The 17,509-nt window shown below is 33.8% G+C and overlaps 1 protein-coding gene across 10 annotated transcripts in view; it reads left to right on the forward strand.

Moving 5' to 3' along the window:
* MIPOL1 (mirror-image polydactyly 1) overlaps positions 1–17,509 on the forward strand; it is a 320,015-nt gene that overhangs the window by 254,020 nt on the left and 48,486 nt on the right. For 9 of the 10 annotated variants that reach the window (XM_055088396.1, XM_024116474.3, XM_055088395.1 and 6 more), the window contains one exon: positions 7,156–7,386. In XM_055088396.1, coding sequence (XP_054944371.1) covers positions 7,156–7,386 — 231 coding nt within the window. Of the gene's footprint in view, positions 1–7,155; positions 7,387–15,714; positions 15,972–17,509 lie in introns of those variants that run through there. The other variant, XM_055088398.1, reaches the window with a different exon arrangement.

A 17,509-nucleotide genomic window follows, 5' to 3' on the forward strand; every position in this document is an offset into this window, starting at 1 on the left:
TAGTTTTTTAAGGAAACTCCATACTGTTCTCCATAGTGGCTGTATCAATTTACATTCCCACCAACAGTGCAAGAGGGTTCCCTTTTCTCCACAATAAATATTTTTTGTCTGCCTCTTATAGAGAAGCCACTGTGCTAGGCCCTCGAAGGAAATAAAGAAGAGTAAAAAATGGCCCCTTCCTTCAATAGCATTAGACTAAAGTAGGGAAGATAAAGCGAGTATAAAGTAGCTATAAAGGATAGTAGAAAGTGATGAATATAATACAAGGGGTATGGAAAGGGTATGGAGCTTAGAGAAAGTAGTGTCTCCTTGGGCAGGACATGGGAGTGTGACTTCATGAGGGTTGTGGCAGTTCATCTGGATCTGAAGTGTAGTGATCGGGCGCTTACAGGGATAGGGAAAGAGCATTCCAAGTGGAGGCAACAGTGTGAGCAATAATCGCAGAGTGAAAAGTGTGAGGGCATTTTTAAAGAACAGTTTATATTTCCATTTAGCTAGAATAAGAGATTTTGATAGAATAGTTAAGAAAAAGTCTGAAAAGAAAACTAGAACAGAATTCTGGAGCACCTTGAATGTCAGACTAAAACTTGGGACATAAACCTAGAATTCTATATCCAGTGAAATTGTCCTCCAAAAGTAAAGGAGAAATAAAGACTTTCTTAGACAAACAAAGACTGAGCAATTTGTCACCAGGACACCTACCTTGAAAGAAATGTTAAAAGAAGTTCTTCTGAGAAAAGGCAATCACAGTAAGGTGGAAACTCAGGTCAAATTAATTCATGCAATAAACCAGGAAGTAAAAACAGACACTGTCCTTTCAGGAAATGTATACTAAGGACAACATAGCACATACTTCTGCTTTCCATACTCACTTTGTCTTCATTTATTTTTATTCAGTGAAACAAGCCAAACCTGCCTCTTTTTTTTTTTTCGGAATGATTTAATAATATTATCAGTAAGTGATAAAGGTTAGGAAAACTAGTTTAGTTCTCCCAATTCATGAAAAACCTGTAGCAACAGGCAGTTGTTTTTCATCAAACTACTTATAAAATATCTAAATATTGTATGAGATCTTACACAGAAATAATTAGAAATAAATTATTTCTTAAAAAATTATACAATGTATGAATGCTTGGTTTTTGCCAGGTATTGTGCCAGATATTTTCACATAGGTAGATCACCTTATTTTGTTCTCACGTGAACTCAGTGAGAATTTTCTCATTGTTTTAGAGTTGAGGAAATTAATTCTTAAAGGTATAAAGTATTTTTCCCAAGGTCAGACAGAGTGAACAGCAAGACTGAAATTTGAATCTACTTCTTCAAAGTCCAAATCTGACATCTTTTCATTTACCAGATTTAGCATTCTTGACGTATTAGACTAGATAATTCTTTGTTGTGAGGGCCTGTCCTCTGCAATGTAGGATGTTTAGCAACATCTCTGGCCTCTATTCGCTAAATGCTAGTAGCATCCCCCCCTCCAGTTGTAACAGTGAAAAATGTCTCCAGATGTTACAAGATGTCCCTGAAGGACAAAATTACTCCTAGTTAAGAACTATTGGCCTGAGACTTCCCGGATGACACAGTGGTTAAGAATCCTCCTGCCAATGCAGGGGACATGGGTTCAAGCCCTGGTCCGGGAAGATCCCACATGCCTCGGAGCAACTAATCTCGTGCGCCACAACTACCGATCCTGCACTTTAGAGCCCGCGAGCCACAACTGCTGAGCCCTCACGCCACAGCTACTGAAGCCCGCGCTCCTCAATAAGAGAAGCCACCACAATGAGAAGCCCGTGCACAGCAACGAAGAGTAGCCCTCGCTCACCACAACTCAAGAAAGCCCACACATAGCAACGAAAACCCAACACAGGCAAAAATTAATTAATTAATTTTTTTTAAAAAAAGAACTATTGGCCTATACTGTGACACCTCATCTCTAAATTTTTAATCCAAGAATATTTATTCAATTAAAATAAACAGTATATATAGATCACATGAATGCTTGAGCAATTACTGTAAATAAATGAAGCATAAACAGAAGTGTAAGTGCATATTGTGGGATGGTGAATAAAGTGATCTCATGAAAGGGCTTAAGAAATAGTTGGTCATGGAAACAAGAAGCCAAGAAAAGTAGCATCAAAACTTGGTATAGATGGAAAAGTACTAGTTTGCAAGAATAAGATGAATCCATGTGTGACGTTACAGTTGAGAGAGAGTTCAACAAGCAGGTAAACACAAGTTGAGGGGAACATAAATATCTACAAGCAAAATGAAAAAGTGGGTCATAAACCTGAAAATTCCGAGATATTTTTGGCTGAGACAGTACAGAGAGTTAGGGATCAGGAAAATAGTCAGGATCACAGTAGTGAGGGAACAGACCAGGAGACACTGAAATGAAGACAGAAACCACTACAGAAAGGAATCTATTACATGCTACTTAATGGTCTAATACCCATTGAATGGCATCTCCTACCTTGACCTGCTGTTGGACTCAATGTGGTGAGCAGCCTAAGAGATAATGTATAGTCACAGTTGATGTGGATTCGAATTATGATTATATGAAAGATTACTAAGTAAAAATACTTTTAAAGTCTCACTTTCTATACTAAATTAGAAAAATTAATTCATTAAGAATTATATAATTTCAAAACTGGAAGAGTTAATTGAATTTTTTATATTACTTCATTATCTTCATGATAAATAGGGATAGTTACCATCCTGTGTTAATATTGTGTGAGCCACACTATTTCTGAGAGTGATTTAACAGCTTTTCTGTTGTTTTATAATTTATTCTTACTATAACTTAAAATATTTTCCCATACAATGTCATTTAAGTGCCATTAAATTGTAATGCCACTGCTATACAAAAAAATGCATCTGAAAATAAATGCATCTCAATCAACTTTGAACAGAGGTTAAATGTGATATGACTCTGAAGAAAGCTAAACAATGTGGCCCTCTTGTCAATTTAGGGAAGAGCTTTCTGAGGGAAAAAGCAACACTAAAACAAAAATGTACTTCAGTGGCTATAGATTTATACATGCTGGGAATATATCCTCTCTACTTCACTTTTATTCCTATAAGAAAATTTCCCTAAATTATAAACATTTTGATTTATTAAATTTATGAATGCATTCTTCCCATAAATAAAATTGCCCTATGTAATTTAATATGTTGGAATTGGGAAGTAAATCACATGATGAAACTGAAAAAAACTACAAAGTATTGTAAGTTCTAAGGAAAAGAGGTTCTATGAGACAGAATAACAAGGAGGGAACATCAGAATTTAGACTGAAGAGACATAAAAGGTTTATCTGAGAAACTAATATTTATGCTGAGACTTAGTGAATGAGTAGGAGTTGGTCACATAGAAGCATGGAGGGAAAGGCATTTCAAAGAAATGCTTCAAGCAGGAAAAGCTTGCTGTACCTGAGAAATGGAATGTCTGCTAAAAGGTGGTAGGTAGAGAGGCCAGATGATAGAGGGCTTTGTAGCCCATGGCAAGTAGGGGAGGATTCCAGCCCAGGAAGGAGGCTATGATGTGTGTCCAGGTTCTGGCTCTGCTAGGGTAGGGGTATGAGATTAATTAAATTACTTATCTCTTTGTTTCAGTTTCTTCATTAGTAAAAAAGTAATATTAATAGGACTCCCTTCCTAAGTTGTTGTGAGGTTTAGTGAGTTAAAATATGTAATTTGTTATCTTCAGAGATTTATTCTGAGTTTGCTGAGGTGCTATTGCAGGATTTTGAGTGACATTATCTAATTTATCTTTTTAAGAGATCGCTCCAGCTACTGCTTCAGTTTGAGAAAGACTTGATGGGGATTTAAAGGTTTCCAAAGTATTTTGAATGAGTAGTAGCTTTTTGAGCTTGAGAGTAAAGGGTCCCAGTTACAGGTCCATCTGAGAGAAAAATTAAAATCAGGTAGTATAAATTTGCCAAAAAAAGGAAAAGACTAAATGGTAGAAAACTAGTAAATGATGAATGATTAGGGGATTAAATGGGGATAATATTGATTTTAATAATGGTGTGATTTTAAAAATTGAGTCATTGATTCTTAATATTTAATGTACTAGATAGTGGTTTTTTTTGTTTTTTTGTTTTTTGTGGTACGCGGGCCTCTCACTGTTGTGGCCTCTCCCGTTGCGGAGCACAGGCTCCTGACGCGCAGGCTCAGTGGCCATGGCTCACGGGCCCCGCCGCTCTGCGGCATGTGGGATCTTCCCGGACCGGGGCACGAACCCGTGTCCCCTGCATCGGCAGGCGGATTCTCAACCACTGCGCCACCAGGGAAGCCCTAGATAGTGTTTTAGGTATCAAAAGCAAATGCAGAATTCCCAAACTATGCTGATCTACTTCAAGTTTTAAATGAAGAGCATAGGACTTCCCTGGTGGCACAGTGGTTAAGAATCCGCCTGCCAACGCAGGGGACACGGGTTCAAGCCCTTGTCCAGAAGATCCCACCTGCCACAGGGCAACTAAGCCCGTGCATCACAACCACTGAGCCTGCGCTCTGGAGCCCACGAGCCACAACTACTGAAGCCCACACACTGCAATGAACAGTAGCCCCTGCTCGCCGCAGCTAGAGAAAGCCCACGTGCAGCAACGAAGACCCAACGCAGCCAAAAATAAATAAATAAATAAAAATCCCTTTTTAAATAAATAAATAATAAATGAGGAGCATCTATGTAAGATTAAAATATAAAGAATAGGGCAGGCTATGATTTTTTTAACTGGACACAAAAAAGCACTGCCATTAATGGAATAATAATAAATTAGATTTCATTAAAGTTAAGAACTTACATTCATCAAAAAACAACATTAAGAGAATGAAATGTCACTGCACCCCCATTAAAATGGCTGAAGTTAAGAGGACTCTCAGTCTCACTCTACGGGGGCATATAGAGCAACTGGAACTCCGTTGCTGATGGGAGTATAAATTGGTATGACCACTTTGGGAAACTTTGCAGTATCTACTAAATCTGAACATATATGCACCCTATGGAGGAATTCTGCTCCAGAAATGAGTACTTATGTCGGTTATATCTCAATAAAGCTGGGGGAAAAAAACAAAAACAAGCCAAAAAGAAATGGGTACTTAGGTCCATTAAAAGACACATACAGGAATTATTCATAGCAGCAACAGTGGAATGGTTAAATAAGTTGCTATGTATTTATGTAATGGAATACTTCATAGAATAAAAAACAATGAACTACATACAACAACAGAATGAATCTCAGAAACTTTATGTTAAGCAAAGTATTGTCAGACAGAAAGTTCAAAAACAGGCAATATTAATCTTGATAGAGGTTGGAGCAGTGATTACCTTTGGAAAGAGGATCAACTGGGAGGACTGGAGTGTTCTGCATGTGTTCTGTATTTTATTCTTTACATTTTGTCAAGCTGAATACTTTGGATTTGTGCAAATTATGTAATTTAATATGTAATTAGGGACTTCCCTGGCAGTCCAGTGGTTAAGACTCCGGCCTTCCAATGCAGGGGGACGCAGGTTCGATCCCTGGTCGGGGAACTAAGTTCCCACATGCTGTGTGACACAGCCAAAAAATTAAAGAAAAAAAAATGAAATTGATATTTAAAGGTAAAGAGCATAGACTTTTTAAAGGTTTTTTTGTTTTGTTTGTTTTTAGTTTTTTTCTTTCTTGGGTGTTTCAAGTAAACAAAGAGAGTAGATTGAAAGAAATTGGAAGTTGGAAGAATGCAGAAAGTATGAGAGAACGGAGAAAGAATTAGGAAAATGAGCAAGAGACAGGGGTCTTTAAGCATATGGATTGGTAGAAAGAACCAAGAAGAATGAAATAAGGGTTAGATACATAACAAGGTGAAAACCATGAAGGAAGATACTTTCTTTGCACTCTGCAAATCTGGCACTATACACCATTCTTATTTCATATATAGTAATCACTTGACCACAGTTTAGCAGCATCTCTCTTCTTAGGGACTAAATTGAATTCTGACATGATTTCTTTTGGTATGCTAACTATCCCTGTCTCAAGTCCATCTTATTTCTGTGTGACACCTTCTCCAAAGTAAGCACCCTGGAGAGGCTTATAGGCTATTTAAGCAAAAAGAAGAAATTTATAATTACTTTAGTTTGAAAAGTTTTAGTTAAAGTACCAGACTAAATATTCAGCCAGAGTTAAAGTTCCCTGGCTAGCTTTCTGCAGCTTTAAGAATTATATTACTTTCTTTCAACATTATCAATCTGTATTATATAGTTAGGGTGTTTTACTTCAAGTCTCCCATCGACATTTCTTTTGTATGCATATACTGAAATGATCTTATTTAATAAAAAAAGAACATCTCCTATGTGGATTTTAAATTTCCCATTATTAAATATTTATATTTTCAAAATGTCTTTATTTAATTGAGTGAGGTTCTTGGTGCCATTTCAAAATAACCTCAGGTGGTAGGTGTAATGACATATCAAAGATCTGACCTTTAGCATTTTAAGATTCTATTTGTCTGCATTTTCTTCTGCATTAATTTAGTCTTAATTTATATGCTGTTTCTCTGTATGAGTTAATGAGTGGATGTATTTGGCATAAGATTCATTAACAAAAAGAAAATATATCTGAATACATATTATTTCTGTGCAGGTTGACTTGTGATTTTAACTTCATTTATATCTCAATTGTGACAAGTAGAAAATGCTGTGTATAAGGCTGATCAGTATTTGTACAAATCTCATTCATTCTCATTATGTGTTCAGCCGAATAGACCCTGGATCTCCTAAACTGATGCCCATTATCTTACTTCTCACTTCTTTGCAGTCAGCTTATTATATTCTTTTATTTACCTACAGATACTTTATTCTCCAATTCTTTGCTATTCCTTTTAAAGAAAATTGAATGTAATATTTACACTGATATAATTAAATTAACATCCTGCAGCATCTTTTTGTATGCTTTGGTAGCAAAGATAATCATTTGTCTGGGTAGCTTTCAGCCTAGAAGCAGAGAAATGGATAATTATCAAGTATAGTATTGTGATATAAAAATTATTTTTATTTACCCATTTAAGTTGTCTTTATTGATTTTTAGAAATGAGTATTTCTAACTGGAGATTTTTGTTAAATAGATTATTGGTCAGTCAGCCTACATATTTATGTTTAAATTATGTATTTTTATATTTTCTCAGTTTACACAAATCTTTATCCCAAGAAGAAAATCTGAAGGATCAGTTTAACCATACCCTTAGTACCTATGAAGAAGCTTTAAAAAATAGAGAGAACATTGTTTCCATCACTCAACAACAAAATGACGAACTAGCTACCCAACTGCAGCAAGCTCTGACAGATCGAGCAAACATGGAATTAGAGCTTCAGCACACCATAGAGGCCTCCCGAGCAGCCAATGACAAAGTTCAGAAGTAAGTAAAATGATCTTGCATTATTTCAAAAGCATGAAACAAAACAAAACAAAAGCACATTCTTTTGGCAACTAAATAATATATTATTTATTATTTATGCTGTGAATAGTTTAAGACAAAAGTGGATTGAGCCAAATGAACTTTTTTAGACGGCCTGTCATATCTATATTTGGGGTCAAAAAGTCATTTACTTGGGAATCATGGTTACTATTTAGGGCAAACCATTTTTATTGAATAATTGATCTTCAGGAGTTCATGGAGGCCATACGATTAAAATCAGTTCGTAGGTAATAGGTAATTAGCAAGGGGAAGAGACAGTCAAGTTACCAACTGTACTCATTTAGCTTCACAATAATCCTACTTGAGCTGAAATCATCTATGACCTTGCAATCTGAGACCTCTAGGCACATAGAATCCAGTACAGTGAAATTAATTTTCTTGTGTTGTTCTTCTGAAGTATTCAATACAGCTTTTCACAGTACATGATTATATTTATTTTCAATAATCTTTGCATTTTTATTAAAATTTAAATAAAGCTGCATAGTCAGTCAGTCCTTAATGATAGATAGCAAAATATTAACAAATAACTTATCAGACAAGGAAGTCACTTGTTAATTTATGGGACTTGAACACTGTAGCAGAATTTTCTAAAGCAGCTTTAATGTAATAGAACTTGTCATTTTAACTGAGCCCTTTTTTATGTATTGTTAACAGCGTTACATCATTCACACACCTAATTGAATTCAATTTCTAAGACATACCTTCTTCTTTAACAATTTTTTTTTCAGTTTTACAGTATGGAAAAGTAGTGCTAACTTCAAGGTTTCTTAGTTCTCACTACTTTTTGTTTGAAAATAAGTCATCTCAAACATTTCCTCAACATCCCTGAAATTATATCTTGATTACTAGCCCAAGATCAGGTAAATATGTAGTCAAGACTGTTCTAAAACAGATTAGGAATTAATCTTTACAGTATATGTACCTTGAAACTTATGATTTATGGTGTTATATTTTTATAGGTTTAAAGATTAAGTTTATATTCAGTCAGAAACTGTATCCGATTATTCACAAAGTATATTAACATTCTAAGAACCCCAAGATAGATATTTAGGTAGATCTCATTTCATTGTAAATTACAAATCAGTAACTTTTGACAGTCAAGATTGGATTTAGCTCTATTTGCTTAAAGGATACAAATACTTAAAAATTTCAAAGTTTTCTTTACCTGTAATCCTTTAATTTCTATACATAACTAAAATTCCCTAAAACAGTGTTTCCCAGAGAGCAATTAGATTTCTAAAAAAATTTGGAAATGTCGTCAACTTTTATTTTTTAGATCTCATCAGCTATTGTTATTATTTTTAAAAGAAATAACTTTGTACCCCAAGAAGTAGAAATAACATTTCTCAGATAACGCTTTAAATTAAATAAGTTTAACCTTTTGGAAAACTAACTATATTGTCCTTATTCTTCACGTTTAACAACAGACAAATCAAGACTTTTTAATGGAAATGGCACCAATCCATGGACAGAGTTTAAGTGCAACAATTATGTCATTTACAAGAGTTAAATGTTAATTTTAATTTAAATGTTAAATCTTTTATTCTGATTTCTAGCAATCAGACCTAGATGAAATATTATCAGGCTTTCCGTTTCATATTTAATCCACTATGTTTCATCTTTAATTGCCCTCAGGTGTACAGTGTATCTTCATTACAGTTAATGTGGGCATCAGCCTATTTTGTTGGATATAAGATGATAACCTTCCAGGAAGCCAGCTGATAAGACTTTGTTAGATATTAGCAGGTATTAGTATTCTGTTAGGTATTAGTATTCTTCATATAATCTGAAATCACTCTTATTAGCAATTATTTTTGAAGGTCCTTTGAAAATATGTCAGTATTCCAGGCAATAATTAAAATTTAAATTAAAAAGGTCCACATTTCCCCTTTTCCCTTCACAACCAAATTCCTTAAATAACTGATCTGTATTCACTACCTCTAGTTTTTCAATTCCCATTTGTTCTTCTACTACTCAGTACACTATGGCTAGCTCTTATACTAAATTGTTCTTCTTAAGATTACCAGTAATTTCCTAATTATTGAATTCAATGGCCCATTCCTAATTATACTTTATCATAAAATTTATATATGAGCATGGTAAAATAAGTAAAGATGCTCATATATCTTCAACATGGTAATTTAAAAGCTCAGGCTCTGGATTCAGAATGCATAGGTATGGGAACTAGGACATTTTAAAACACTGCATTGATGTGGGCAATAGTATGTGGACAGTAATACACCTACTTCATAATGTTGTAAGAATTAGATGAGATAATACGTGTGATGCTTTTAGAACAATGCGTGTTGCATAGTCCCTCCTTCTCTTGTCATTTCACTCATACATGAGAAACATATGCATCCTATGAGATTCAGTGCAGCATAAAAGATAGAGACAAGCTTTGCGGTCAAGTCAGACAGACCTGTGTTTGAGTCCCTGCTTTCCTACCTATTACCTGTGAGATTTAGGGCAAATTGCTTAACTCCTGGAAGCAAAAGTTTTTCAGTTAAAAAATTTGGACAGTTATATTGGCTTCACAGGGAGAGTTGATGTGACTTTCCTAGTCCTCAGCAGTTTCAGAACTGTCCTTGTTCCCTCACTGTTTCTTACCATTCACGTTCACTTTGCCATCAGTCCCTGTTGTTTGCTGCCTAAGTATCTCCTGATTCCCTCCACCTCTTCCCTTGTTAATTGCATTAATTCAGGTCTTAATCATTCCTCATGACTATTGAAATAATCATTCCTCTAGACTATTGAAATAATCATAAATTTAGTTTACCTGCCTCTAGCTCTCTCAAGTTTATCTTCCTCACCACCACCAGAGTTAATTTTTCTAAAACAGAAATCAGGTTATATTATTTCCCCATTTGAAATCTTTCAGGAGCCCTTCAACCCCTACAAGTTAAAGTATAAACAACTTAGCATGATATAGGAGGGCTACCACTGGCCTTCTGCCATTCATTGTTCTAGTGGCATCTCCTCACATGCCCCCTACCACAATATCTCTGCACATGCTATTTCTTCTTCTTAGAACATATTCCTCCCTTTTAGTACCTGGCCAGATTTTTGTTATTCCTTAAATTCCAGTCTAAATGTTACCCCTATGATGCTTCTTTATTTTTTTCATTCTTTAATTCTTTCGTAATACTTAGTCCATACCTTTATTAGAGGTCTCAATCATCTAGATGTTATAATTGCTTTGTATATCTACTCTAATCCCTGTAAAATTACTCATCATCAAGCTTTTCCAAGCCATAGACAGTGTTCTATTCCTCTTTGTATCTCCATTGCCTCCAAATACTTGCACAGATGCCTGCTGTAAAGTGGGTGCTCCATAAATGCTTATGAACATATGAACTAGAACAATTTAATAGTTTAATAGAATGACAGAATAAAATAAAAGCAGATCAGGTCAGGAATACACAGGAAAACTTCAGGTGTGCTCTGATGTTCTTTAGGCCCTAGATAAAGTTTTTTATCCCAGCCAAGTACCTAGAGCTCACAAGTTTCATAGAAGAGTATGGTCACTGGCATCACCACTCCTTCCACTCTCCTCAGAGTTGGGATCTCTTACTTGCTAGTGATCAGCTTTCAACCCTGTTCTAACCACCAACTTCCATCAAGTTTAATTACATTTAAAAGACCTGAAATCTTCAGTAATAGGACAGAGAGATCATATACTATTTCTAATAATTGTAGAATTTTAAATTTATATTTTATTTCTTTGAGAGTCTAACATTTTTCTTGAATTTTTTAACCTATAAGAGTATACTTGGAAAGGAAAGTTGTACAGAATTACCATCCATAAACAAGCCAATGTTTATAGGAGATAGTCACTTATAAAGTAAAATGTGGTAAATGCCAGACCTCACCGCCCCAAAATAGCTTCTTGGCCCAGATATCATAAAGCCTAAAATTTCACCAATGGAAATCCATTCCTTCACGTTAAGCATTACTCTCCTTATGTACATCTCTTTTAAAAACGTGTATGTTTGTGGAAGAAGAGCACATAGTGATTTAGCTTTTTAGATGACTCTTTTGCCGATCCTGGATGCACTTGGTTTCAGAGTTATGTGGAGGCTAAAGAGCAGGTTAAGAGCACGAGAACTTTGTGAGAAAAACTTCTTTTAATAGTTTTGCCCAGACCATCCATAATTCTCATTTATTAAAGAGAAAACTGATACACCAATCCGCTAAATGATGTTTTTTATCGTAAGAGGTTATGAAATCTGATTCTTTGTGCTGTACTTTTCCATCTACAGATTTGCTTCTTCTGGCCTAGAGCAAGTTTCCCAAAGGAATTTTTAAATGTATTTTACTAAATTTAACATGTTTAAGCTGCTCATAGTTACTTAAAATAAAAGTATTTACAACCAGACGTATATGGTTAGAAGACCTCTCAAAGATCTAGGTTTTATAATGAAATAACTTTTATCACATATCATCTTAACTGTGGGCCAAATTTACACTGATACTGTTCAAGTTTCCTCATAAAATATAACTATTTAATAAATAGATTGGACTAAAAGATGTAAGAAAAAATTGTAAACTTTTAACAAATTTTCAAGAAAAAAATTCATCAACTATTTAGAATTTTCTTTCTACGCTTTAAAAAAATCAGTTACTTAACATTTGCATGCATTCTAATTTTTAATTGCATAATTAAAATTTCAAAGATCAGCATAAAACACTTCCTTTTGAAATATAGGGCATCCTGTGTCTTTTGAGTGGTATTGACAGAAAGAAAAGAAAAGAAAAGAACATGTAAAGCTAATAAAAAGTCTTTCCTGCCTGTTGGCCAAATACTGATTTCTATGAAGAAGTTGAGGTTACAAAGAAATCGTGAATTCTCAGCCTGGTTTCCCTGCTGATGAGTGAAAACTGTCTGTAGTTCTCTTCGAGGTATCAGGGGAGTCGCCATAGTGTCACACAAGGGTCCTTAGTGTAGAGCAAACATACTTTCCACAAACTCAGCTGCTTAATCTGTTTGCAGGTTGAATTATAAAACAGGGTAGACGACTCTGGGTGCTGGGAAGGGGAACAGAGCATTTCCACAGTTTCTTGACTTAAAAAAAAAAAAAAAAGCCTGCTATTCTTTTTTTTTTTTTTTATAAGCCTACATTTTTCATCAAAAGACTTTACTAAACTTTGTAGTTTTGTTGCTATTTCCAGAATCTGATATTAACCATAATGGTTAATAATTAGTAAAATAATTGTGCTAAAATAGTCTTACATAGTTTAATATGAAAAGCATCAGTGAATTTTTTATATAATTACATTATGTTTTCATTAAAATTGTTCTGCTTCTTGCCAACTTTATCTTGATATTTTTCCTCTGAATTCTTGGTTGTAATACAAGTTGCAAAGCAGTACTAGATGTATCTGAACACTTTGTAAATACTTGTTGATTGAATCAAGGAATGCATTTCATAAATTCTCAGCACAAGGTTTAAATCAATATTTAATATAGTGTTGAAAGTTGACTTGGATTTATTAGTATTATTAGTAAATGAGAGGATTTAAAATTTTTCTGGAAATTTCTTCAATCTTTTTTATGTTTGAGATTCAAAAAGCTCTGTGAAATATGATACATACCTCAGCAAATAATAAATCAAAGTTCATTTATTTGTGCTAGTTTATGTACAGTTGAACACCCCAGTCAGCTTTGGAAGGCACCTTCTAAATCTAGATCTAATTAGATACAGCTTTATTGTCATTTATATGTGGAAGATGGACTCAGATTCCTCCTAAACAATTGTCGTAAGCATCTAGCATGCTTAATTTTTATTCTTGAACATGATATGTTTTTTAAGAATTTAATGTTCTGGGTTTTTAATCATAACACATGTTTTTAAATTAAATACATATTTAACTTATGAAATACAAGTCTTGTACTCTATCAAACAAGTATGTATTTTATAAAAAATTTAATTCCATTATATATTTGTATAGTGGATCACCTTTCTTATCCATTGAGTACATAAAGTAGGTTTTCTTAGAGCTGCTTTTATTATATACAGAGATACCTACCATGTTTGATGGGTGATATAATTATATTCATTTCTTTATAAAAACTAAAGAATTGAGGCTTATACCTTGATCTTCAAGGAATGTCTCACTTTGACATGAAAAAGAAACATAGTTTTAATTGTCTAGCTCATTTCTTTCTACCAGGGAAGAATTAATGTGGGATTATTAAAATTGAGAAATTCCAATGAAGTGGAAAGTGAAGGATCCAGGCTAAAGAAGAAAAGGGATTCTCTAAACCTAAGTATCTGCACTGTCCCTGATTAGTTCCCTTTTGTAGTTAACTTTATGGAGTGAATCATAAAAAGCATGAAAGTAGGGACTAAAAAGTTAAATTACAACATGGCTTCTTACATTTGATTTGCTTCTTCATTTCAGAATCTTTCTTCCAATAGGTGATCTAGAGTTGGGCTAGTACACATTCCAGCCTACTAAGATAGATAAAACATGTTTCAGATGATCACTATGGAGAGGAATGAGAGAAAAAGAACAAAAGGGTTAAATAAAAGAGAGAGTCATACAGTTTTGGTTTAAGACTAAATAAAATGCAGGAATTTTTGTTGTTTTTCATTAATCCCAGTGTTACAGTAATTGAAAGTCAAAGATAAGAATTCCTATTATTTTAGGGAAATTATAGGACCCACTTAACGATGATCAAGTACACTTTAACTGAAACTTGACAGGCTGAAAAAAATACAGCAGGAGTTCTTATATCGCAGAGACATTCTAATGTGATTTTCACACATGTGTATGAAATGTAAGTTCCTTAGAGTGGTCATATGCTCTAACCAGTACCCTTTTCCTTGCTTCTGTTCTTAGCTCCAGTTAAAAGCCTTCTTAACTGTTTAAACCTTGCTTCCAGGGTACTTCTGTGAAGATAAGAGAACTATCTTACCTGAGAATAGTTTTAGAATTGATAAAAATGAGATATATAAAGTGATTTGAACTTCCTAGGAAAGGTAACAATCACACTAACCACTAGTGTACTTTAGAATACTGCTGTTGTAGTAAAGGAAAAAAGGAAACTATTGTAGAAATTAGATTTTTAGAAGTTTTCATCATTCCTGCCTGGATGTTGCTCAACCTCATTGATAACTCACTGGGAACGTCCTCTTTTGCTTTCTCTATTCTTAAACACACAGATGAATGGATATAATATATTTATCTGTTGATATAGAAAATATCTGCATATTTATATAAATCAGGGTTTTTTTAATGAATTGTCAGTATTCTCATCTAAAATCTGATGTACACTTCCTTACTAGGTATAGGTTTTATTCCCAAAATAGAATTGAAAAATCTAAATTGAACCCAAGAGCAAGTAGAAATATAAATTTTACTTGGATTCTAAGACTCCATGTTTGATTATTTCTCCCCATTATTCCATGTTTGACTGTATCCCCCCACTAAGGGATTTTTCCCAAATGTACATTTGGCCCTCTAAATATAGAATGAAAGAATCTTGTTTATTTCAGGGTAACTCTGTCTGATAGTGAAATCATAAACAATGTCCACACATAAACTTCATTCTTGATCATTTACATTTAAAGAGAAAAAAATCATTCTATAGCAATATGAATGATTAAATCCATTCATATATATCTTAAATCCATCTTCTTTCTTTCTTATATTGTTATATATTCCTGAACAACGCAACAGAAACAGTTTTTTTCCTTCAGTTCTTAACCTAAGTATAAAGAAAAGAATAGTTTTGCTACTACAGATAGAAAGACTAACTAAAAGTGAAAACTAAAAATAGTAAGCAGTATTTTGGAACTTTCTAAACTTAAGTAATTTTAATTTTTTAAATTGCTCTGGCATTTATAGCATACAAACTAATAGTTCTTGGAACATCATCATCATTTGACTTTTTCCTTCACATACACAGTATCCTAAAAGCATAATGAAAGTATATGTTCTTTCTCTTTATGTTACCATTTGACAAGCTACATAATGGTAAAAATAACATATAAACATATTTAAAATCTTGAAACATCTTCTTCCTTAATTTAAAATAATCTGCCTTCTGAACTATGTGTATTTCACATCAGTCTTCCAAGAAGTTCTCTAGTACTGACTATAGGGCCTAATCTTTCCCAGAATGATGGGAGTAGCACAGTTCAAGAACAAGAATGAATCTCTGTATAATCACACCACAATGTGAGGTGACCCTAAGACAGAGAACTGACCAGATACACATATGGGTTTTAAGAAGACTTTCTGATGCTCTTTTTAACACAGCTGTGAGAAGAATGTGGCTAAGGCCCAATAGTCATTCTTGAGTAGAGCTGGCAAAGGAAACCATGAGGAGAAGAGAATTTAACACATGGGTGTAAGAGAGTACGGCTTCATTGATGCGATCTGAGGGGAATGCCTAATGACTGAAAGAATCAAACTTGGCAATGAAAACACAAAGCTCTTTTCATCAATTCAAACGCAGACTCTAAAGCTGCAGATGGTCACCTCCAGCCTTGTCTATTCAGTGTGAGGTTTTATAAAATGGCACTTTGGTGAATACTAAGAGATCAAAACAAAGATTTAATAACGTAAAGATGTGGTGTTCATTTTTAAATGAGTATACAGGTCAGTGTCTCAGAAAAGGATAAAAAGAGTACCTTTTATATGTGGGTCTAAAGTCTTTTTGTTATTTTTCAACTTCAAAAATAAATGACAAACGTACAGATTGTGTTTTATGGAAAACAGTTTACATTATGAAAAAGAGACCAAAATCAGAGTTTATATTTACACTCATTGATTTCACAGCTTTTGTTTGAGGACTCTTAATTTATAACATCTGTTAATGTTTTCGTGAAGCTCACTTGATAGGACAAATATATGTTGCCATTCTCAAAGATGAATCAATCTAATTAAAAATTTAGGCCAAAAATTTTATAATTGGAATAGAATTCTTTTCTTGCCTTTTTTAGAAAATGCAAAGACACATTGTTTAGTACAAAGGAAGCCTTTGAGCTTCAATGCAGTCTTGAAATTACATTTTTGGTACTTTGCATTTGATTTTCTAAGATTTTATAAATTCATACTAATTGTATATATATTAAAAAGTAATTCATTATATTCAACTTGTTACTTATGCTTACATAACTGAATCTTACTTTAAATTAAAATATGGGGTATTTTTCCAGAATAAATTTTATTATTAGACTTGGATAGCACTTTATAGTTTATAAAATTCTTGAGCTAAACCCAAATAAATTAAGCTTTATTTTCCAAAATAAGCTTAAAATATGAACATGACTTATTGATAGCTTTCATATTTCTACTATATGTGAAGTAAGTATAATGAATAAGTCTGTATTCCTAATACTTTAATAAGTGACACAAACATATAATAAAATACTAGAGTTGATAGTTAAAAAGGAGACAACTTAGTATCTAATAGAAATACCAGTAAACTAACAGACCCTTGCCTGTCATTAACTGGGTGTGTACAAGTTATTAAATTGTGTTTCTTCTCAGTTTCCTCATCTAGAAGATGGAGCTGATAGACTTGCCCTGTCTACTTCAAAGCATGTCTGTGCAGATCAAACAAGATGCAAGTGCATAAAAGTGCTTTGAAAAATATAATACATTCTATAAATGCAAGCTATTGACTGAAGAATATCTTCTACTTGTAATATACATTTTAGATAAAAAGTTATTACCTCTTTGGAACCAGAAATAGTAAGTTAGAAAAATAATATTTTAGCCTCAGAGACATAATGTAAATGTCATGTGACTTTGGAAAAAGTGATTCTCCACATAGATCTCGGAAACTGGAAGTAAAGAGGATTCTGTGCGTTCTCACACATTACTAGTGAGAATGCAAAATGGTAAAAATCCCTATGGAGGAGAATTTGATGGTATCTAACAAAATTACATTTATCCTTTGACTAAAGAAAATCACTTTTAGGAATCCCTCCTGAATATATACCTCCTGAATATGAAACAGTGTAAGAATTACAGTATTACTTTTTTTGTGTGTGTGTGATACGCGGGCCTCTCACTGTTGTGGCCTCTCCCGTTGCGGAGCACCGGC

This window comes from Physeter macrocephalus, chromosome 11 (assembly GCF_002837175.3).
Source record: "Physeter macrocephalus isolate SW-GA chromosome 11, ASM283717v5, whole genome shotgun sequence".
In the NCBI taxonomy this organism is placed as follows: Eukaryota; Metazoa; Chordata; class Mammalia; order Artiodactyla; family Physeteridae; genus Physeter; species Physeter macrocephalus.